Source organism: Nelumbo nucifera, chromosome 6, assembly GCF_055504915.1.
Source record: "Nelumbo nucifera cultivar China Antique chromosome 6, China Antique-T2T, whole genome shotgun sequence".
In the NCBI taxonomy this organism is placed as follows: Eukaryota; Viridiplantae; Streptophyta; class Magnoliopsida; order Proteales; family Nelumbonaceae; genus Nelumbo; species Nelumbo nucifera.
This window is the reverse complement of record NC_142654.1, coordinates 4,494,950-4,520,373: the sequence shown is the minus strand read 5'-3', so window position 1 is coordinate 4,520,373 and position 25,424 is coordinate 4,494,950. Positions and strand designations below refer to the sequence as shown.

The 25,424-nt window shown below is 35.9% G+C and overlaps 2 protein-coding genes across 8 annotated transcripts; both read left to right on the top strand.

The window, feature by feature from the left end:
- Positions 1-1,297: 1,297 nt before the first annotated feature.
- LOC104586633 (uncharacterized) lies at positions 1,298-11,657 on the top strand. Of its 7 annotated transcripts, none has more exons than XR_016077067.1 (9): positions 1,301-2,665; positions 2,772-2,871; positions 2,972-3,092; positions 3,220-3,341; positions 3,459-3,580; positions 7,346-7,525; positions 8,495-8,637; positions 10,961-11,266; positions 11,415-11,657. XR_016077067.1 is itself a non-coding variant. In XM_088889211.1 (7 exons), the coding sequence occupies exons 1-7, from the start codon at positions 2,515-2,517 to the stop codon at positions 8,539-8,541; spliced, it is 843 nt and encodes a 280-aa protein (XP_088745337.1). In that variant the 5' UTR covers positions 1,298-2,514; the 3' UTR covers positions 8,542-8,909. The 7 variants fall into 7 exon arrangements, 2 of the variants coding, with proteins under 2 accessions (XP_088745337.1, XP_010242225.1); XR_016077068.1 differs by having other exon boundaries at positions 10,906-11,266; XR_002022075.2 differs by having other exon boundaries at positions 1,998-2,665; positions 7,346-7,505.
- Positions 11,658-18,217: 6,560 nt separating this feature from the next.
- On the top strand, positions 18,218-19,587 carry LOC104586634 (NDR1/HIN1-like protein 13). The gene has a single exon (XM_010243924.3). It carries the CDS (start codon positions 18,481-18,483, stop codon positions 19,267-19,269), a length of 789 nt encoding a protein of 262 aa, XP_010242226.1. The 5' UTR covers positions 18,218-18,480; the 3' UTR covers positions 19,270-19,587.
- Positions 19,588-25,424: the final 5,837 nt, after the last annotated feature.

Below are 25,424 nucleotides of genomic sequence, written 5' to 3'. Positions count from 1 at the left end.
GCCGGTCATACAAACGGCGAGAAGGTAAGTATTCTGTAAGTTTTTCTCATTTCTTATCTTTTTTTCTTTCTCATTCATTTTGTAACCCACCCACGAAGATTCGTTTTTCTCATAACGAATCAATGAATGTAGTGGTGGAGGGGTATATTAATGCGGAGACAGGGAGGACAGACGCGAGTGTGTAGTCGCGCAGCTGTCATTCGACATCCAAACCACCCCTTCTTAGAGACGGCAAATAAGCGTTAGCAGCTATCGGACCCCCTTTTCCTTGCTCACAATCTCGACCACCCTTTTCCCTTTCTTTTTTTTTTTTTTTCTCCAGCTTTCTCCCCTCTTAATTGTATTTCAATGTTTCACAGTTCAAATCCCCCTTTTGTTTCAAGGTTGGAACCTTGCAGCATCAGCAACACAAACAACCTCTCCACCAGCACCAGCTGCATCAAGACCACCACAGGAAAACAGGAACAACACTTTTACAACCAGCTAGAATAGAAGAACCCTGTCTCTATTGGTCTCTCAATGTTGCCTTCTTTGATGTAGAGAGGAATGGAGGGAGAGACAAACAAAAAAGAAGAGGAGAGGAAGAAAAGGAGGTGGAAGAGAAGAGGCAACTCATCAACAATCTTTGCCAACTCCGAGAGGGGTATATATTGAGAGAGTGGAAAGGGGAAACAGAAAAGAGAATTCATGCATGAAGAGAAAGACCTATTGGTTGTTTTGATGATTCATTAGAGATCATGGCTTATCAGCACTATCAATCGCAATTTGGAGATACCACTTTCACCAAGGTGTTCGTTGGAGGGTTAGCCTGGGAGAAGCCAACCGAAGAGATGTATAGATACTTCCAATAGTTTGGAGAGATACTTGAAGTCGTTATCATCACCGACAAGAATACTGTCAAGTCTAAAGGATACGACTTTGTGAGTCCTTTGTTTCCTCTTTACATTTGATCTCCTGGTTACTTTTTTGTAAAACACAAGACGTTGTTGTTTTGTTCTTCTTTTTATCCATCGTCGATGGATTTTCTTCTTTTGGTGTTAAATATTGTCGACGATTTGATCATTTGAGTTACATATATACAATCTGAAAGAAAGGATTTATTGATGGAGCAGGTGACGTTTCGTGATCCAGAGTCGGCAAGGAGGGCTTGTCTTGAACCGAACCCTGTGATCGATGGGAGAAGGGCCAATTGTAACATACCTCCACCCCTCGCGTCTGAGAATGTTAGAAAACGAATGAAAAAAAAAGATAAGAAATGAGAAAAACTTATAGAATACTTACCATCTCGCCGTTTGTATGGCCGTTGGCGTCGGCCGGCGGAACTCGAAAGAATTTATCTCCGGTGGGTGGGTTACGAAAGGGGGCGCCAAGGCTTTCAGTTCACAGTAGAATAGGAGAAGAATACCCAGGAGAAGAAACGTATGTGTCATGACAAATGACATGAAATAAGGATCGCACGAGTCATCCTAGTGCGCGTGTGTCATGACACGTGTCACGCCTAGGTTTCATGGACGTTTTTGGGGGGGCAGATGCGAACCCCTCTCGTTTCTTCTTTCTCCTGCTCCAATGGTGATGCAACCAATATACTAGCTTACATCTTAAGAGAGACCTTATGTTGGTTGAGAGTGGAAAAAGGAATTAGATAAGTAAAATCATGAACTGTTTTAAATGGCAATGGGTCATTGGGACTTAAACACTCACTGAACTTGCGGTGAGGTGGGGAAAGAGATGGATAGCTTGCCTACTTTAGAATAGGGGTGGATTTGAGCCGAATAGTACGAGATTTGAGCTCGGTTCGCTAAGGTAGAATAAGGCTCGAGCTCGACTTGAAAAAAAATATTTTATAAAAATAATATATATATAATATTTTTATCTGATATTTAAAAAATTAAGAATTATAATAGTTAATTGTTATTTATTTTCTATAAATTATTATTATTATTATTATTATTATTATTATTATTATTATTATTATATGAATGTATGTAGCTATTTGTGAGCTGAGCTATATTAAACTCGATTGAAATTGAATCAAGTCAAACTTTTCACGAATCCAAACTCGAATAGCTCATAAAAAGCTCAGATCATGGCCACCCCTACTCTACAAGAGCCCCTAGAATTGTAGCATTCGAAGGTCTTAGATACTTTAATTTCCTTTATTCCGACAAAGGCCCTTTGAACTATCACCTGGGTTCTTCTCAAGGCTATGTTGAGCCTCCCGTAAAGAATAAGAACAAACCAACTAGGTCCAAAAAAGTTGAGTACCTGTAACAAGATCAATGGGCCTGGGCCTGGGCCTTTGCCCTCTGGGCGCTGGATGACCCATCTACGGATCGGATAGTGGGACCTTCAGGCTTCAGCCTTGTGTTTTCAAAACATGAAGAACGAGGGACTCGTCGAAATGTCGAGTTGTCGTCCAAATTAAAATGATGAACACTCCCTGACTAGTGACGACGATTGTCATCAACTTAAAGTAAAGTAAGAAATCAGAAAGAAAGCAGCAATAGAAGAGAAATGGTGTGGGTGCATCATCATCTTCGCCGATTGAAATCAACTCGTCTATGGGGAGGTGCATTCTTGTGTTGGGTCTGTTTAATGCTGACTACACCCAAAATCCCTCACTCTCCCAAACACCACGTTTTCGCTGACATGCGCAATTTCCTAGGTAAAACAATTCCATTTTCTTTCAGTCCTCTTTTTCTCTGATTTGATCTTCTGATACTTTCCTTTCCTTCGTTCATTTCTTCAACATGTGTTTTGGGTTTCCTCAGGAGTTCCCAACACCTTGAATGTGATATCAAATTTTCCGTTTTTGGTTGTTGGTGTTCTGGGTCTAGTCCTCTGTCTTCAAGGAAGTCTTTTCGCCATAAGGTTTGTTTTTCTTATACTTCTTAACTTTACTCGTTCTCTCAAGTTCTTTTTTTTGTATTGATTACCTTAATCTTAGAGCTGTGGAAATGGTCGGTTGTAGTTTGCGGGGGGAGGTTTGGGGTTGGGCTTTCTTCTATGCTGGAGTTACGGCTATGGCTTTCGGGTCTGCTTATTATCATCTAAAGCCTGATGATGATCGAGTTCTATGGGACCGACTTCCGGTTAGCCTTCTATGTCCTTTTTAATTCTGTCCGTTTTATGCTTTTACATGCCTTGACTGGGCCCCTGATGATTTGCTTGTTATGTTATTTTTAAGTATTTGTATTGATCCTGCATTGTCGATTGCAGATGATGGTCGCATATGCTTCGCTTTTTTCTAGTTTTATAATTGAGAGAGTGGGAGAACGGGTTGGGCTAATATCCCTGTTTTTGCTCCTGTTGATGTCTCTTGCTAGCATTGCTTATGAAAGGTTAATATACTACTTGTTTTTTTCTTGATCTGTAGTGGAAAATAGTCAATTTCATTGAAGAATAAATGACGCAGTTTTCCGTTGAATATGCTAAATTATCTGGATGACTGGATGCAGGAGTTTCAATGATCTCCGGTTGTGCATGATGTTCCACTTGATTCCATGCATAGCAATTCCAACCATGACATTTGTATTCCCTCCAAAGTACACCCATTCAAGATATTGGCTTTGGGCGGCAGGTTTGAACTTTGAAACTTGAAATGCATAACTTAAAGTGCTTCATAGAATTCTCTTTTTTTTATCAGTAATTTCATAGAATTCTCTTTACCACACTTAGAATCTATGTTTCACCTTCAAAGATGCAAATATGTCTATGGATTTGTGCGTATATGATGATTTAAATTCTTGATTTCTTAGCTGCAGCCTGCAGAGCAATATGTCAATCCATACTATAATATTTTTGTTCAAACAAATAAAGTCTAGATTCCATTTGAATGTTGATCATAAATCAGTTGCAGTTCTTATTTATTCATTCAGTTTTTTATTACGGTTAACCATGCATTAGGAATCTATGGGTTAACCAATGCATTGTGTTATGGCAAAGAAGCACTGTGTTATAATGCATTGGTTCTTAATTCAACAATCTTATACAACAAGATGAAGTGGAAAAGTTTAAGGATCTGAAATTCTAGACTAAGCTAAGATAGATCCAGGATCCTTGATGTCCTCTTCTTAAACAAACATATTTAAGCAGTTGATTCATACTTGTAGAAAATCAATGGGTGTGAATTATGACATGATTATGTAGTGCGCCCATGACTATGTGGAGTTGTGGATAGGCTACAGTTCTACTTTTCACTTAATGATATCCTATGTTTGCTAGGTCTTTCTCTTTCCTACTTAATACCATATGGTAGTTTTGGATCTCCATCAAAGGATCATCTAGTTCCTTTGTATCCTAGAAGATATATGATGTCAATACAATCATTGCCAAACATGGTTGAGGGTTACCCGTTGAGTTCTTCTTGATCACCTTAATTCCACTGATGCTTTTATGATACACAAGGAGAATGGAGATATAAAACCCACGTACTAAGTTTTTTCTTTTTTTTTTATTCAGGGAATGATCACCCCTTCAACTTGTAAAAGATCACTATGCATATTTTATAAAATATTATAATTATATTATTAACTAAACCATATTTAAAGTCGTAGAAACCAGTAGCCTGGCCTGCCCCATGATCACCCCTGGTTACATATTGGAAACCATTGGAACTGGCTTGGAGGGAGTTTTTCATGTCAAAGGAGCAAGGAGGATCTGGATTTTGCAATGCTTATCTTAATAACAAGAAAAGTTATAGTGAAATATATGATATTTGCAGATTCTATTCATTGCAGCTTCAGATGGATCTCTAGAGAACTAGATGTTTTAGCAGACTCTTTAGCTAAAACAGGTCGGAAAGGGCTTTTATGTATAGTGCAAATTCTCTTCCATTATTTTGAGTAGGCTTTAGATTTTGTTAGTTGTTTAACCCCTGCTTGTGCATCTTCTCATGTACATCCTTCCCCTTTTGTAAATGGAAGTTACCTTTTCTCAAAAAATAAAAAAATCTTCTCATGTTTGGGAACATCTATTTAAAATAGTTATTTATTTATACCTAAATCAATACATTATTGAACAAGAAAAAGAAAGAAAACAACTTTCTGATTGGATCTTGTTCCATGTTTTAGACCATGGAGGAGGAAAAGTGCCTTTACTATATTGGAATCAATGGTCACTTATTGAAAAAAAATCTTGGTCATTTCATCCTGACCAAAGCAACAAAACCTTCCCAGTGTTAGTCATATAAAGAACCACTAACTGCTAACTTAAGCAGTCATCGAAATCGAGCTTTGACCTCATCTTTATTATTGGGGGCCTGAGATGCTTAGATTCTAATAATCTGAGTGGTCCACCAGGACATGAATGCTGACAACTTATGATGTCAGTCGGGCTGATAAGTGTGAGAACAGGAGTTTGATGGAGCCTGTGACAAGTCCTCAGATTTGGTTTTGAGTCTTTTCTTTTACTCTTCAAAAAAAAAAAAGTCCTGAGATTTGGTTTTGAGGGTATGATATTCAAATATTTTATATATATATATATTTGAAGAATAAAAAGAAAATTTTCATTAAAAGAAAAAGAAGCGAGTACAGCATGGGTGATAAGATATCACCAGAAACAAGGAAGCAACCCCGGGGCACCTGAAAGGCCTAAAAGCACCCCATCAAATATATATTTCAAATATATCATGCAATTTTCCATCATTAGAGCCACCTAATGTAGGGATGATCATTCCTAGCCTGGCCTGGCAAATGTATTATATATATAATATTTTATTTCTTGGTACATGTGATGTGACTTTGCCCCCACAGGGGCAGGGTGCTATACACTAGACCCAGATGACAGATTAGTGGGTTTGTGGTGGCAGGGTGCACATGTGGGATCACCTGCATAACTCACACACACATATAAGACAATTCTTGATTCAATGATTAATAATATTTTGAAAATTTCTAGTTTCCTATCTCCTCTTTTTTCCAGTCTGTTTGTGGTGCCAAAGATCTTGCTAATCCCTTGGCAATGGAGGATGCACATTGAGAATTTGAGATATATTTATACCTAATATCTTTCTATTATCAATTATGTCATCTACCTCATACTGCTAACATACTTTTAAGGAACCAAGCTGGTTCTATGAATTATAATGCATATTAAGCACTGATCCAAGATACTAATATTCTTTAATTTCTACTAACTAATAACTTTTCAGGGAATTTTCTGTACATTAGTAGACATAAGCAGGGAAGCTCCCTAACAATTCCACCTATTTCTGCGATGTGGAGGAAACACGTAGTCAATCCATACCGACTATTGCACATGAGGATTTTTTTGATCAATTACTATTGCACATGAGGTTGCCTAGTTCGGTTATATTTCACTCTGCAGTCCACATCGGTCCTGTAGACCATGAGACCATCTTGTATTTAAGTTCTTAGTTCTGCCTGATATGTGTGCATAAGCCATCCAATGATTTATATTTTAATTAAAAAACAAAAGGGCTTATTTTATCCACAAGCTGAAATCTACGCAATGAATGGTAGATGCCAGGAGAAACATATAGCCTTTTAGCCCCAAACTGCATTTCTGGATGCTAGATTCCTTGTTAGTTTGGACTCGACTAAATGAACCAGCAGACCTGGTCCCCATATGGTATGCAAATAACATATATATTGTAACATTGTCAGCTTATTATTATTATTATTTTTTTTTTTTTGTGTGTGTGTGTGTGAGAAAACACTGTCTGCTTTGTTTGCGGTGATTAAATAATTAGACTATAATGTGTGCCTCTGCATATAATCCATACTAAATATTATGTATATCCATATATGACATGACAATGTTACCCTATTATTCAGTGCTTATGTAATTGAAGTGCAAAAGGAATTCCTTGAGAGAACCAGTTTTCAAAATTCATCTTTGAAATAAAAAAAAAAAAAAATCATCAGAATGGTCTTTCTCAAGTCTCAAGGAATAGAGTGTGGGAGGAAACTAATTACTTGTTACTTGGTATCAGGCTAACAAAGTTGTGTTGATTGTACCATTGGACTTATAACCACTCCAATAAGGCACACATTGACTCATAGCACATAAAAAGCTAATTGTTTTAAAAGCATTTTATTTCCATATCCTACAATGCTATTCAATATTCAACGCATATCCATAGCCATATACAGGTTGCAAATCATTGAGTGTGTTTATTTTATTAATTTATCCTTATTTATACAGTGCTATTAGTATGGCAATCTACAGTAGATGAAAAAAAGTGTTAACCAATTAATAATATTGGTGGATAACAATATGTTTCTGGAAAGTTTGTGCTTTATAATTTTACAGATGAACTGTAAATAACTTTTTTATGCCTGCTAACTTAATTATTATTTTCCCATTATATCTGCAAGTACAGGGGTTTACCTTCTGGCAAAATTCGAAGGCATTGTTGACAGGAAGATTTATGGATCAAACCATTACATCATCAGTGGGCATTCCTTGGAGCATCTATGTTTAGTTATGATTCCTGTTTTGCTCAGCATGATGCTTATTTACAGAAGCATTAAAATTCCAAGGTACACTACATATCAACATGGTAAGCATGGCAGTAGTGTATCTTGTTGTGCTTATGTGCTGGCTCTTAACCTTGGTATTACATGTTTGCTAAATTTATTCTGTTTTTTTATTGTTCAGATCAATTAATGAAGAACTAAGACTTTAAAATAGGTAACTTGAGCAGGACCAAAGTTCTATAACACCATCAGTTGAAGGTTCAACTGAACATGCTACAAGTTTTCACAACGATGTTTGATAAATGTCAATATAAAAGGCCATGACCCAGTGTTGGTCCCACCTATCTGGGGTCTTGGCAGGGGTTGACTGGAAAAGGTCCCACCCTTGGACATTTTTTTCACAAAGTGGCCATTCTCAGACTAGAACCCATGTTCTTACGCTTGCCATCCCAAGATTTTATCATCACATCAAGTAATGTTTGACATTATGATACCTCATTTATTTTCTTTTCATCAGATAATGGTGTGAGTTATATGGACAAAAATGGGAATTCTCTTCCTGAGCTGAATAAGTGGTTATTGGTTAACCATGTCTGTCACATAAAATAACAATATGCAGCTTTTGCAAATAATTATCATCTATTCAAAGGGTTTCTACTTTGGATTTGGCAAGTCTATTTCTTTCCATTGCATGGTACTACCATAACTATTTCTGTTTCATGATGACCCTGCCTCGTAACTTCCTTCTCCAGCTTAGCCACATTATTGCCTTTAGGAAATCTTTTTCTGCTTAAGCCGGACCTTACTAAATATGGTTTATAGAAGGTTTCACGGGAGTTTGCGTGGGAGGTGAGGGGCATGAATATAACTGTTCATTAATGTTTTTACCTTTATCCATACCGTTCTAAACAATGCAATATGAGTTCCATTCCGGCTTGCTTTGCTTTGCTTTCCCTTTAAGAAACCCTATAGATTGCATCTTCTGTTGCATTGATCTTTGAATTATGGAAATGACGTCCCTTTTCCTTGCATGCTAATGAAATGTATTACAGGTTGGGTGAGCTTAAAGAATGGCCATGAAATGAACAGAGGAGACTGAGACCAGGTCCATGGGAAACTTAGAGAGAAGCAAAAGAGGTGTCATTGCCAGCAGTAGAATGTAAAACAGGAATGGCGATTTCTATCCAACTACAAGGTATATGGCATTGTCCGCACTGGCTGTCACCACAGTACTGGAATCCACCTCTGGCTCTGATATATTTGAGTTTTTTGTTCATTTTTTCCCTTCCTGTTCCATGCTCCGGGAATTTTCATCAAATCCAGACATGATTTACCTGTAGGCTGTAGCTAGCCTTTTAGGCTATGTTTGGTTTGGATAGAAAATAAGAGAAACAAGAAGCTGAGTTTGGAAGTTCTTAACAAAATTTGCGATATTCTTTTAAGAAATTTCCCTAAACTTTCTGTCTCTCTTATTTTATATCAACCCAAACACAGACACAAGGGTAGAATGATGATATAACAAAGCCCTCACACTGTACGACGAGGCCTCTGAAAGGGATAAATAAATTTTTAACATAGATTAAATAGTTACCTTGCACCTTTTAGTCAGTGTTGTGAGACTAAGACAGACTCAGCCGACTAGATGGTTGGACACTTGGACCGGTGACCCAATGACCATTTTGAGCCCTGGTTAAATGGCAGTTTTTCCTGGTTGAACAGGCAAAGTGTCCGATTAACCGTTTAAAACATGACCCAGCGAGCATTGCGTTCTGGTTTTATATCCAAGCAGTCTTATACATTGCTTTTAGTTTTACCCACAAACCCAATCAAATTTAGTTTCCAAACTCAAATGGAAGAACCCGGCGGTAGATGGGATAGGTTAGTCCGTTAGTGTGGTTCACATTCTTTCAGATAAAGTGGGTTGTTAATTACATTTTTTTTTTTTTTGTGGGTCCCAAAGAAAACATATAGGCATAATTTCCCCTTCCCCCCTGCGTATCATTGGGTGGTCATTAATATAGAAAAACCCTAACGCTGGGACAGTTTCTCCCTCAACCATGGGGCTGGGAACGAGTCCGTGTTCTGTGCACCATATAAAAAATCACAAACGTTAACAGGAATTCACTCGTTTGTCAAAGAAATCCGGTTGAACCGCCAACCGGACACAAAAGGACAAAATCACATTATTTTTGTCATTTGGGATTTTCGAACTCCCACCCATTTTCTCCTCTCCTCCGTCGAGCCCCAATCCAGAAGCATCTCCCACTGACGACTTACTGCAAATAATCGGCATTTATAAACGTGAAATCTACCGTCGACGATAGATTTTTGAATTCCCCCCCTCCCCAAACTAAGACTCCATCCCTTTGTCTTTTATTCTTCCTCTCTCCTCCTCCTCCAGGTTTCTGGCCTTCGAGGTTTATGAGATCATGGGTATTAAGTTCATCAACTTCTACATGATCCCCTGTGCTTTCATTTGATGGGCAACTACGTCTCCTGCGTACAACTCCCGTCCGAAACACCAGCCGAGACCATCAAGTCAGACAGCCTCGTCAAGATCTACCTTCGACCCATCAACATTTCCGAGCTCATTCTTGAGTTTCCAAAACACCTCGTCTGCCACTTTGATTCCTTCTACGTAGGTCAAAAGATTCGGGCTCTCTCTGAGAACGCCAAGCTACAAGTACACTTCTCCTTCCAAAACATTTCTTTCAATCCATCCTATCCTTTGTCACCATTGCTTCATTCACTTCCTTCCCGTCTCAATCCTCTTCATCGTGTAATATCTCTAAGAACGAGTTTTTGAAGAAGCTGCAAATTGTCAACCTTTCGATATTCAAAATACTCCATCCGGATCTCTTCAGATTCAAGTATCGGATGAGTTAGGGGAAGATAAAAGACGACCAAGGAGAGGACGAAAATCACAACAAATTCAAAAATAGAGTTTGCACTACACCTCAGTTGCAGAAGGATTATACGCAGCTTGTTGGGTCTTGAGCTCGACAATGGAAACCGAGCTTGAGCCGATACAAAAGTCCGAAAGGAGGAAGCTAGCTTTCATCCTTAACGATGAAGAAAAGGAAAACACTCCATCAGTCCAAAGGGACCGGTTAGGTTCAGAGACCAGAACTTCACGTTACTTCCACAAAAGCTCATTCAAAAACAAAAAATAAATTCAAGACCTAGGGAAAGAAAAGCTTGTGAAAATTGTCAAGCGTTCTTAATTTGAACCTCTTTACATTTTTGTAAAAATTCGTTTTAATTTGTTTGGTATAGGTACATATCATTCAGATTCTCTTTTATACTGGTCATCAATAGATTCATTTTACATATCTCACATGAACAAGTTCCATATCTCTCTTTCTCTCTCTCCATATTGTAAAACTACAACTCGTTCAAACATGTTTTTCTTCGGTCATAGTGAATTTCGTCTCGATTTTGAATTAGAACTATTCCTGGGCAGAATTAATGATGATGTGATCTAACACGAAAGTTGTGATCAATTGATTGGGGTGTAGTGTCTGATCAAGAACTTGAAACATGGGGTTGTTTTTGGAATTTGGTTGTTAAAACTTGGAGTTGAGCTGAGTCGCAGAACGAGAGAGAGGGATTTCGAGGGACAAGATGTTTTTGGTTGTGCCTGGCAGTTGATTCATTGCCGTTGCCAGTAGATTTCACGTCACAAACGCCGGTTTGCAATGAGGTCTCCGGCGGGATGCTCAATGGAGAAGAGGAGAAAATGGGAGGGACTTTGAAATGGGATGCTCAACGGAGAAGAGGAGAACCAGATTCCTTCAATTAACATGCAAACTCCGGTTGAGCTGGTAATTTTATAAGGCTCAATTTAAAAGAAATATAAATATAAATATGTAGAGTGCAAAAACTTATATTTTATATTATTTTATGTTTATTTATATTTATACTCTTTCTAAACTGAGCTAAGTTGCAGATGTTTTTATTTCTGATTGGTAGGTTTACGCTTCGGGTTCACAGAATGCGAGCTCGCTGGGAACCTGGGGCCGCGTCCAAGTAAGGTGGATTTCAAATAAGGTACATATGTATGGTCGTTATACCTACTTTGCGTTTCCAGTAATAAAAAATAGGGATAATTACTTAATACTGAGGTTTGAAGAAATTACTTATCATGTTGACTTTTCAAACATTGGTTGTAACGGAAATACTAAAGGTCAAAAATATCCCTAGCTATTCATTGAATTTTCATTAACATACTATTCACTGAAAACACGCGACTGAGATCAGGATTGAGAGCTGTTGGATGACCCAGAATCTTACTGAAATTGCTTTCACCACTTCATCTCCATGCATCTTTCCTCACTTAAATCGTCTAAACCGGTGGCTCCACCTTGTGCTCCAATGCTGGAAAGATTGAACCAGCACAGAACCTCTGAACCGAAAACCCACCACCATTATTGGCATCACTCGGCGTTAGGATCTTCATGATGGATACGACCTTCTCTTCAACATCATCAATGCCGCCGCACCTAGCAGCTTACGGATAAATCCAGTGTGAGGCGGATCCTCACAAAAACATTGTCAGCGTTAGGATTCAAGAGGAACATCACTAATACGGTTCAGCACAAAACCATGTCTATGAAACAAACTATAGCGCTAAGATTGTGAATAGAAGAAGCTTGCTTGGTGTGGCCTTGGGGTAAGAAGTAAGCCTTAGAACTGATAGTGGGGATTTCAATGGAGCTTCCAATAGAAACCTTCTAAATGTGTGGATTCATGCTCTGAAGCTTGGTCGCTTTTCGCAATGCCATTACTAGGGTTTCTATCACGGTTCAAAGATCCACTGACGATAGATCAATAAGATCGCTTCTTATGGTTTCTCAATTCGGTCTCAGTCTTACCTCTTTGTTGTCTCTCCAGTCTTAGCTCATTCTCTATTGACCGTTGGATTCCTATGTTTTCAGTTTCAGTTTGGATTTTTTCATTTGAGTGAGAGTATTTCAATGAAACACGGATTGAATCCAAGGATAATAATGTGTGGGTTTTTCTCTAGGCATTTATTAAAATGCTGCTATACGCAATGATATTTATAAAAGTGTGTTTTAATTTATGTGTGCATCAACGATCACGGAAAAGTTCATTTTAACGCTTCCTCCAACCATTAAGCATTTATTCACTCAACTGCTAATGTGATACCTAATGCACCTAGTTGTCAATAAATGATTTATCAAATACTTTTCTCAATTTTGAAGACAAATCAAGTACAAGCGTTAATAAACAAAAACTATGCCAAACAGTCAAATACATAATATAGTATATTAAAAGTGTAAACTTAGAATTAAAAAATAATAATAATTAATTGGCAAATGAAATGGTCCTAAATGTTTCCTAAATAGATGGCCTATTTGTATTGTATGGAATAGTTTCCTCAAATTAAATTTCCTCGTAAGTTGTAACCACGCTCAAGAGTCAAGACAAGGTTAGGGTCATCATGCAATGAAATGCAAGAAGTTCAGCTTGAATTGAAGAACATCTGCCATAGTAGTAACTTTGGAAAGCAAACATTAATGCCTCCACCTGGATTACCTCTCTCTCTACACTTACCATTCACATTTAATTTATATGAAAAAGTACTCGAATGCTTCTATTTTACCCATTTGAAAGATTGTCATCTCAGCTCTTTCACAAGTATGTTATACACCCTCCTCTCATACCTAAGCCATTGCACATTAATTCAGATTAGCCGTGCGCTGGGCTGTACAACCAATGATAACTCTAACACCATGTCATTAATAAAATGCATGACACTTAATAGAGCTATAGTATAAGAGATTGAATGGTTGTGAGCCCTTGTTTTTTATGACTGATGTGGAGTGTTTTGTCAATTTCACAGCATGGTGAACAGCTATTACATTCAGAATTCAATCTCACCGGAAAGTGAAAAATGGAAATCTATAACCCATCTTTCTTTTCTATTCTCTTTTCCTCTGGCAGCAGTTGCAGCAGCAGCCAAGGTCTTGATTGACAGCCTAGATCAAAACTTAGATGTCAGTGCACCACAAAATTGCTTAAAAGACTAGGGCGTGGTTTGGTTTGTAAGAATAGGGGTCTGGAATCGGAATTGGAATGGGCTATTCCAATTTCTGTTAGAATTGGGTGGAACTGGAGTCTTATTCCCATTCCTGTTAGAATAACATTCTCCCATTTGAGGGAATGGTCATTCCTTGTCCCTCCCTTTGAGAATCAAATCTCATTCTTACTGATTCTAATTCTCATTCCTATTCCTATCTAAACCAAACAAATTATGAAAATAATAATAATAATAGACCATTCCAATTCGGATTCCAAAAAATTTCAATTCTGGTTTTAATTCCAATCCCGACTGTGAACCAATTGGACGCGACCCTAGAAGAAAGGAAATCATCTGTGGAAGAAGTATAAAGTATCAACCATCTGATCTGCTTCCAAGTTATTGTAATGTAATATTGAGTCATGGGTGGACTCCACTCTACTGAGGGAGAGGAAGTAAACGCGTTGGGTGCTGAGTGTTATTAGAAAATAATGGAGCATTGAAGGGGTTCATCAATCATCATGGTTACTTGACCTAGATTCATTAAAATTCTGATTTAAATGCCAGATCCGGGCAATGTGCTCTGGTGACAACGCATAACACTTTGTACTCTTTCATCATTTACCACTAGTACTTTTGCAAAAATACGTCAAACCAAACGCAACGGTGAATTGGGGGATGTTTGGGTACGAAACAAAATACAGAGGCTTATTGCTTCCTGCGTATTAAGTTGCAGTGATTAAAGAAAGAAAGAAAGAAACAATCTCTGCAGGTGGCAGGTTGGGCCAACAGATGCTCACTTATTATTCGTCTCACCACTCCCAACTTTTGCTGCACTTTCTTCTGGATTCATTGTACACTTCCAATTTTGTCCCACCTCCCAAACAACTCCTCGGTTCTCAATTTTACTGGTTTGGGCCGTCGGTCTGATCCGATTCTTATGATACAAATTGGTTTCGTCCTATCATCAAATTGGATGGGGCATCACATCAGTGTATGTCTTAACTCTTAATTGTATCATACTTTATTATTATTGGAACGAATGAAATTCGAATCTCAGACCGTGTTTGGAATCGGTATTTTTGGTTAAAACAGTGTTGCATTGGCTGCTGTTATTGCCAAATGGTCCTAAGTTTTTTATCATTATTTTTTTATGCTTTCTCAAACCACACCTTACACTTTTCTTTGATTTTCAAGGTATGGTCTAAGAAAATATTTTTCAGAAAAAGTCATAATCAAGATCATGTTTGGTAAGACTGTTTCTCAAATAAATATGTCTTAATTTATATGTAAGTCAACTATTTGGGGAAGCTTCATTGGCGTTTTATGGGTAGGCTATTTATTTGTACTTTTTCACTTTTAAACATTTTCTGTTTTTGTTGTTTGATTGGGCTTCACTTTAATCATTTTTTACTCTCCACCTCAGATTAATACCTAGTAAAGTGTGCCATATCAGTATTTAGTTTCAATAAACGTTGGGGCGTTGGAAGGAACAAGAATTTAACGTTTCCCCAAATGCCCCATGCACAAAAATCAAAGTGTTTCAGTTTTCTACCATTTATTTGATAAACAATAAAACTAAATGGTTGTTTCATTTTGTTTCATATGCAATAAACGCCAACGCCTATGTGGCGCTGATGTGACAATGTTTTTTCAATAAACACCCATGGAACCAAACACAACCTTAACGTTTCTCCCAACACCAAGGTGTTTATTTACTCTTCTGTTTTATGCGGAGTGTAATATACTAACCATAAAAATAAATACTAAAACAACATTTATCAACTACTTTTTCTCAATTAATGATCTATACTGCTTTAAAAAGTATCAATAGCCTCGAGAATATTTTTGGAAATTTTTAGGACAATATTTACCCCTCTATATTTAAATTTATTGATAAAAATGAGGGCAAATAGGGTAATCTAATATTGCTATTAAATGAGTTGAAAAAAAATACAATTTTAAGATATTCAATGCATTTAATTCTCTCTCATTAAATCCAACATTTAAAGTATTAATTTGTATTCACCTTCATTGAATCATATATTTAAGACATTTTTGTTTCTTCTCATCACTAAATTCTATAATTAAATTCATACATAATAAATTAATAACTCCATTAACATAAAACTTAAACTTTTAAAATCTACCTAGAAAAAATAGTGTTTTCATCTAGGTGGTGGTAAGAGATTAAGTCATTTTGGGTCAAATGGGACAATCCATGTTGTCACAATTAAATAGTGAAATTCAAAAATATATAAAATGCAAAAAAAATATAGAAATTAAAAAATTAAAAACATTTTTAACATCATATATTTGACATATTAGACAATAATAAGTATGATGAACAATGTTTTAAAAACTAACCTGAAGGTTGACTTGCTTTTGCCTTCGAGTTGCAGATCATCAGTTCAATTGTTAAGGTTGAACTAGTCAAACCGCTCCACATCATCATCATCTCCCTCTCTCTCTCTCTCTCTCTCTCTATATATATATATATATAATGTATGTGTTAAAACATATTTTATCAATAAATAGTGTATAATTATTTTTACATATAGTATATGTATTATGTTACATTTGTTTATGCTTTTTAATGCAGTTTAGAATTTTTTATTTATAAAAATTATAATTTGGGGCCCAAAAAGGGATTTCTTTTTGTGAAAATAGAACGACAAGACGCCTAAGGCACTTGGGGCACATAGATCTTAAAAAGTTACCTACAATAAAAAAATATCACCCCAATCAAGCATTGGAGTGCAAAGTTATGGCCTCCAAAAGTTTGCACATAATTAAGTGTGCAATCCGTGACCCAGTGACTAGGTCGAAGTGTTAATGATTGAACTACCTAGGTTAGATAGTTTTTTACCAAGTCAACGATTTTTGACCGAAAGGGTGAGCCTCAACAAAACCAAACCCGAAATTAAGACTGAGTGATGATTCGAATGGTTTAATCAGCCGGGTCAATGGTGGGTTGAAAACATTGATGATAAATAAGAAATATTTTTATTAATGATGGAATACAATTTAAAATTTCAAACCAATTGGAAATAAAACTATTTTCATATTCTCTCTCATTAAATCTCATATCTAAGGTACATTCTCTTATTAAATCTTATATTTAAGATTTGTTTTTCTCATCATTAAATTCTACTAATTAAATCCATAATATTAATTTTAATAATATAAGAATAAATATTTTTAAAAATAATTTGAAAACTAAACCATTTTATCCTCTCCTAGTGGTTGGTAAGCAATTTAACCATTTGGGATCAAATGGGTTAATAAATAATGTCATAATTAAAAAATAAAGATTAAAATAAGTAAAATATATAACATAGAAAAATAAATCTTATCACCAGTGGTTGGTAAGACATCTTTTTATTAATGATGAAAATGGAGTTCCAAATTTAAAATCAACCTAGAAATGAAATGACGTCATAGTCAAATAATAAAATTTTTAAAAATAGAAAATACAAAGAATCACAAAAATTGAAAAAGTAGAGAAAATTTTGGGCACAAATCTAATGTTATATACTTATAAAAAATAAAATATTGGGTACATCTATAATATTATACATTCATTGTATTGAACAAAAATAAATAGTATACATAAGCAATGATTTTATCAATGATGGGAATGTAATATAAAATTTAATGTCAACCTAGAAATCATACTATTTTTTCTTTTTGGGTGGTGTGATAATGGTTTGGGTCAAATGGATTAATCGATAATAAGATAGTTTAACAATAAATCTTTAAAAAGTAATAAAAAAGTAAATATAATCAAAAGAATTTATAAAAAATGGGTTCGATTATGATATTAGAAAGATATATTATCTGAATTTTTTATCAATCGACAAGTATAAAAAACGTGGTAGCCAATCAAATGTTATTTATCAAAATTCATAGGTGGGTTTTGATTGGTCAAAACTCATTTGATACCATGTCTTTCCCACATTATAGATTTTTATATATTAATTATGTCAAACGAAAGTTAAGTGTGATAAGTAAAAATTATTTATATAATGTAGATGGAGTATACAATTTAAAACTGATCCGAAAGCAAAGCTATTTTCTTATTTAAATAGTGGGTCAATGATCCAACTTTTCAAAGAAAATCATGATGTCATAATTAAAAATGTAAGTATTAAAAAAAAATGAAAAGTATATAGTTTTGTCAAAAACATTTAGGAGCATTTCTAATGTTATATATTCATCATATTAAATAAAATAATTATTAAAATAAAATTATTCTTATTTATGATAAAAATGGAATATAAAATTTAATAATAACTATTTTTATTTATTATTATTATTTGAAATTTCTATTATAATTTATTACTTTTGTTAATTTTCAATTATTATCTTAACTATAATATATCTAAAATTCAAACAATTAATATGAAAAAACATTCTTACATGCAACGCAGATACTTAATTACATTATTTATGAAAAGGATTTCGAATGTAACGCTAATGTAGTGCTGTTAAAAACGGCATTGCTTCCAAACCCTAGTTTTGTCCGACCGAACCGGCTAAGAAGCCGGGAGACCATCCCGTATCACCCATGATCCTATACTATAGTTCAATTGATGTATCGTTATCACTACTGACTAAATAAACGAAAATTACTTGACCCCCTCACACGTGTACCAACCGCGTCTAATGCGAGGCTTTTTTATTTTTTTAAGCAAGAAAAGAAAATGAACAGGGAGATTCCAAAGCCAGATAATCTGAAACATTAGTAGGTGGACTAGAAACATCTTTCTCTTGCTGGCGCTGAGTGTGGGTGTCTGGTGCTAGTGTGGTGGATGCTTGGATGGTGGTGGTGCCTTATTTTCTCTCTCCTCTCTCCCCTTACAATATACGTCTCTCTCTGTCTCTCTGGTCCTTACGTCTCATCCCAGCTAATCACCCTCGGGCTCAAACAATATTGAAGAGAGAGAGAGAGAGAGTAATAAACCAAACCGTCTGAGCTCTGAGGAATACAAGATGACAGACAGAATCTACCCTTCTTCGAAGCCAAACTCCAACCCTCCACAAACACTCAATGTAAACGGCAACCCATCTTTCCCCGCCACCAAAGCCCAACTCTACGGCGCCACCCGCCCTGCTTACCGGCCTCAGCCCCCCCGGTCCCGCCGACACCGCCGTAGCTGCTGCTGTCTCTGCTGCCTCTGGAGTACGCTCCTCATCATCGCTCTTGTCTTCCTCGCCGCTATTGCCGCCGGAGTTCTCTATCTTCTCTATCACCCTCAGCGCCCCACTTTCTCTGTCTCCACGCTGAGGATCTCCCGGTTCAACGTCACCACCACTAAGGACTCCACTACACACCTCAATTCTCAGCTCGATCTCGCGATCTCAGCTCGAAACCCCAACAAGAATATAGTCTTCTTCTACGATCCCATCACCGTGACCGTGAACTCCAACGGCGTGCATATAGGAAACGGATCGTTCCCGTCCTTCACTCATGGCACCAAGAACACCACTAAGCTGACGGCTTCGATCTCGAGTGGCGGTGGAGATCTGGACGCCGAGTCCATTAATTCTCTCAAGTCAGATCTGAAGAGGAAGAACGGGTTACCTTTGGAGATTCAGATGGACACGAAGGTGAAGGTGAAGATGGGGAGTCTCAAGACTAAGAAGGTTGGGATTAGGGTCATATGCGACGGGATTGATGTCCCCGTTCCTAAAGGCAAGACTCCGTCCTCTGTGTCTCCGTCGTCTAATCCGAAATGTAAGGTCGATCTTCGGTTCAAGATCTGGAAATGGAGTTTCTGAGTATACTCTTGGTTTCATTCTTCTTCTTTATTTTCTTTTTCCTCTTTACTTAATTGTTTAGTTTCTCTGTTAAATTCGAACCCAAGTGATTTTCATTCTAAATTTCAACTATGTTGGTTTGTAAATGGAGAGTTTGTGGGATGAATTTGTTAGGAAATTAGGACTTAGAAAGAGCGAGAAGAAAAAGAAAAGAAAGATTAATATATGAATATTACTAGAAAATTTTATTTCTTCATTTCTTTGGGATGTTCTAACTGTAAAAGTGCCTTGTGATTCCTGAAAAATTTCAATTACAGTGAACACTCTTTTTTGTTTTAACTTTCTTTCTCTTTTCCATCTTACTATTTTGATGGGTCGGATCAATGCTTTTCTTTCTCTCTTCGTGGGAAAACTGTTTTCGACGATTGGGATTTCTGGGTTGGTAGCGGTTGTCGTTCTGACATGACTCATGAGAAGGCGATCACAGAGAGAGAGAGCAGTGAAGGAAGGAACGTGTTTATTGGGTTTGTGTGTCGGTGGGATTTATTTTATACTTTTTATGGGAAATAATGGAAATGGGACTGTGTACTGCACTTTACCGCGCCATACAAACAAGGTGGCGTAAAGCCCCACGCCCCCACGTTCATGGTGGAGCTGGACCAGTTCTGGCCTCTCTGCCCAGCAAAAGCAGGAAGGAACCAGTTCTCGAACAATTTCCCTTTTTATTTTGGGCTAGGGACTAGGGTACGAAACGAACACTGGCCAGTTCAGACTTCAGAGGTCAGAGCTCAGAGGGGCTACATTTGTCTGACAGGGGCGATCTAAAAAGTCAGGACTCAGAAACGTGGATGGTTTATTCATAACTTGATAAGAGGAGAGGGAGATCCCACCACCGTACTAATTATCAAAATGAGTGAAGTAAAGGTCTGCAACAGCAAGTTGGAACTCGATCGATTGAATTGAGTTTTGCAGGGAGAGCTAGAGGGTTCATTATGTTATGTGTGTACTGTGTAGGTCTTACTTCTTAGGAGGAGGATCCACATCCACTTACACCCGGCATCTTATGATTTTGTATCTATCAAAGCTGAATGGATTGGTCCCGCTTGCTGTGAGTTTTTAGTTTTATTTTGTGTGAGTAGACACCAACCAATTAAGATAATGGATTAATAGGGGAGGGTCCACCAAACTTGAAAGTATGTACTTCGCTTTTTCACAGTGGACGATTCAGCCACGCTTCTTGTTTTGTTTTGTTGAAAGTTTACCAGAACTATGTACTTGTAGGATGGAGCCAAATACAACTTTTTCTTCTTTTTTGGCGCAGTTATTTATCCACATATATAAGTGCATTTATCTTTGTTTTTTTCAAGTAAAAAAATTATTTAATGGGTAATTTTATCAGCTGGTTAATTTAATTAAGGAGTACTTATTTAAATAAGCGATATTTAGGATAAAGTTGTTTTAACGTGTGGAATTCAGCTGGTCAACTTTTATTTAAAAAAAGCCCCTAAATACAAAGGTTAATACTCTTCTTATTCAATATCTGGTTCAAATCTTGAGTATTGCCCCCTCTAAATCAGTAAATTGCACCATATGCGACTTTTTGTGTATTGCACATATTGATAATATCAACCACGTGTGTTAGCTTTCAACCCTTCAGAAGTTTAATGAACTATGGAAGGTGGAGATTCTGTCTTACAGCTAGCTTGGTTCAACTTTGTAAGATCTAAGATGTTATACAATCTTTCCTTGTTTCTTTTCTAATATATATTTTAAGCATTTTATTGTCTATATATATATATATATATATATATATAGCCAAGCGAATATGAAATTTGATCACGTGGTTAAGTCTGAATTATACCAAAATGAAAGAAAAAAGAAGGGAAGACCAAAAGACTGAAGAAGAGGCAGGTACCCTACCAACAGGACAAGAGCTGCTGCATTAGTATTTAGTAGGGTACGTCATAAGTACTCCCGAGTCCTCACCAAACCTCAAGCGCTTAATTATACATTTACCAACTATCCGACAAGAGATTTACGATTATCTGCCTTTATCTTCCACATCCAACTCTATATATTCTACATTCCTCAATTCCGATCAATCAATCGCATAACTACCAAAGATTAGGGAGAAGTACCAATCAGCCCAGATCAAAATTTATTAGGCTCAAAGTACAGGGGGAATGCATCCTGACCATGATGCCAAATTTATGAACAGGATGTGGTTTATAGGGGCGAAAGGGGAGCTGAAATTCAGAATTCTGTATCGTGTTTCCATACTTTTCCCAAAAGATTAAATAATATAGTATAAAAAAAACATAAAATATACCACTTCTTTTTACTGGAGTGATGTTGCAAAAAGCTGGAGTTAAAATGGAGAACTTTTAATTCAATTAAGATCACTCTATCAAGTAGAGAAGCTACGGTGGCTGTCCATACTTAATTTGGCTCAAAGGGCAAAATCTTTTGTTGTTGATAGAATTTGGTGGTCTAACCGTTTTATCTGGTTGGACCAGTTTATTTACAATATCTTTTGCTAAATAATATTAGTTTATTTAAAAAAAAAAACATTGATTAATAAATTAAAGGAAGGATGAAGATACACCATTTATTAATAGGTCCCACCTGGCTAGGACAAAAAAAAAAGAAAAACTCTTCAGATAATTGTGGTTGTAATTTGATGCTTTTAGTTTATTGAAAATAATTCAATCATGCTAATTGCTAGCTGTTAGCTGTTCTTTTTCTCTCTCTCTCTATCTCTAGGATTGAGAGCAAGTTTTAACTTTTTAAGTGGAGCTCATGGGTGCTAATGTCTCCATATAATAATCCAGAACTTTTGAGTTTTGGCAACATCACGATTCACGAATAGAAGAATCCCATTCCTTTTGTTTTGCCAATTGCCACCAAACTAAAAAAAGCAATACCGGCGTGAAAAGTCCGAAACGCCACCTGTTGCCTTCTGCATTGACCATAATACCCTTTTTCCCTTTGGTCAAATGATGCGTTGTGCAACGGTCCCATAAAGTCACAATGAATGAATTCCATGTGGGACTTCAATCCAAACCGGAACGTGGACGTACTTCAGCCTAGGGCCTAGGCCTAGGCCAATCCAACCTGACTAGTTTGGTTGGGTTCCAACTTCCAGCTAACCCGGTTCAAGTTGCAAGTTGCAGCCCTTTTTCTTGGCAGTGGTAGAACAAAGTTTGATAAGAGTTAAGTAACCAACCTTTTTTTTTTTATTTCTATGGTCCCCCAACAAGTTGCTTCTTCATGTAGTTGCATGCATGAGCATCATCATAAGCATCGATCCTGTGACTTTCAACCAAAGTGGAGGAGAAAAAGAAAGAGATGGAAAAGACCAAGTAAGCTATTAAACATGGCATATAATTATAATCTGTCCATGATCAGAAAGGAAAATACTTGATTACTGATCCTCAGTACAAACCACATGTTCTATGGGCCGGTCAAAGCACAGCACAGCTAAGAAATAAAGGACCGAAGAAATGGTGATTGAGTTCAGGGAGAAGGTTGAAAAGAACATGCATGGCCGATCACTCAACTTGCCTTCTTTTTCAGCCAATGGAACAAGGATAGATGAAATATACTAATGTTGTAATTAGTGCTGATCGAGTTCATCGCAAATGCTTGTGGGGTCTAATTAATATCTAAGAGTTGCATAAACATTAACACGCCTACCCAAATGCAACAGGCAGATTCAATGTTTTAGTTTTAAAACTAGACAGACTAAAGACGACCTCTGTTTGTTCAGTCCAGTCAGTTTAGGTAAATTGCTTTTGGTAAAAGGCTGAGAAACTTGTGAAGCATTGTTTGCTGCACTTAATAGTATTGGGCAATTTTATGAATCATTTAATGCTATAATGATAGTAATAATATATCCAAAATTTCATATAAACTTTTATGTATTTTTTGTTTTTTATATTTTATATTTTTTGTATTATTAATCCGAATAAAATTTAAATATGACTATATAAATACCTTATCCAAATATGAGATAATCGGATTAAATTGTGAAGTTTCAAGTATCATTGACAGACCTACCTACTTGGTCGGGATGCAAATTGATTGGATTGAATTCGAATTAGGGTATATTCGAATTTGATCCAATACTATTAATAAAAGATTTGATCGCATCTCATAAACATGGATTTGAATACGAATCCAATGAGGAAGTCAAATATTTGGATCTGATCCATTTCAATTTAATTTAAATAATAATAAAATAATAAAATATAACAACTTAAATAAGAAGATTTGGACGGGGGATATCCGAATTCAACAAAAAGGATCGGATTGGATCATGATATGATCCATTTGCACCCCTAATGCTTGGATAGATTCTTCATTTTGTAATGTTTTTTTATGTATATTTTTTTGTCCATTTCAAGGTTTAAATTAACGGTGTATCGGCCTGTATCGGTGCTTTTTTTATGCTTTATTTATTTTTCAAAATCGGTTCAGAGGTGTCCGTTAAAGTCCCGACTACCCTCTAAACCATGGTCTGACCTGATACAACCCCTATAAGGGCGTATTGGGAAGCCATTGGCATGATAAGTATCAGCCGATATAGGCCGATATGTGTTGATACTTTGAACATTGGTTCATTTATAAAAAAAAATGTAAGATTTAAATATAGTGAATTGAATGTGGTGAAAAGTAGTAGTTCAATTTACAATTTAAACCTCACAATTAAATAGGGACTAAATTAAAAAATGAGTACTTTAATTAAAAGAAAATTCCACAATCTTATTTATATTTTTTGTAGTAGTATAAATATAGAATTATAGATGTGCTCAATTTTTACTATATTTTTTTGTACTTTTGTGTGTAAAACTAATCCTGATATTTTACACTTACTTTTTGTTTAATAATATAAATATATGATATTATACATGTGTTTGAATGTTTTTTTGCAAGTTGTATGCATTTTTTTTATTTTTGTATTTTTATATTTTATTAATTTTTATTATTTATTTATGATGTTAAATTTGAATACATTTAACCCAAAAGTTAAACTATTTATTATTAATTTTTATATTCCATTTTTGGCTAGTTCTAAATTATGTATTTTATTTTCATTATCAATAAAAAAATTGCTGTTTATTACACTCATTTTTTAATTTGATTATGTAAATGTGTCTACTTTTTCCATAATTTTTGTAACTTTCTAAATTTATTTTTATTTAAAAATTTTATTACATGATTATGTCTTCATATATTAATCAATTTAATTTGGATGTTGAATTGCTTAACCACCGCTTGGATAAAGAATGGTTTTGTTTTCGAGTCAATTTTAAAATACATGGATTTATGCTGACAAAAATATTGACATAGATCTAATTAGTAGTGTTTATTAGTGAAAAATAACTTAAAAATATAGGATTTAATAAGAGAAAATGAGATTTAATACCTTAAGTATAACACTTAATTAGAGGAGATTAAATGAGGTGGAAAGTAACCATTGAAGTTACATTTTCAACCCTTTCAATTAGACATGGATTAAATACACAAATATGGGCATTTTAGTAGTCATTAAAGCTTTTATACCCTTTCACAAGCAAATAAATAAAAAGGTAATTTTAGTCCAAAAAAAATCCACACTACATTCTCACTTTTATATATAGTATAGATTTGTAAATTATATATTATGAAGCACATTATAGTCTAGATTTGTTGACTACAATACTTTGTTGGTTCATCCAGCTGCACATTAGGAACAATCTCCTGAAATTTAGGGTATGGCAATGGGAGTTGTTTCTTCTATCATTATTGTTGTTTGAACTTTGAAGAAACCGGGTCCAGTAGTTGGTTGATAAGAAATTATCCATAGTTCTATACTATATAAGGTGGATACTTGACTTAGTTTTAGTGGTCATAAAAATTAAGTTCAAATGCCATACATATTTTTCAAAAATGAAATTAGAGGGTTATCAAACTTCTAGCTTCAATAGTTTGAATGATTTGGTGGTTGACATGGTCACTTGGCATTAGGGGTGCAATTCAAGTTGGCAGGACTTGGCATTTTACACTACTTGTAACTCAGGCCTTCGGGTTGGGCCCATTCAAATTTTGATAAAAATCCAATATGAGCCCACCCAAGTTACACCCTTGCATGGCCAGTGGGCCTTGCATATGCTACTCTTAACTAAAATTTGAAA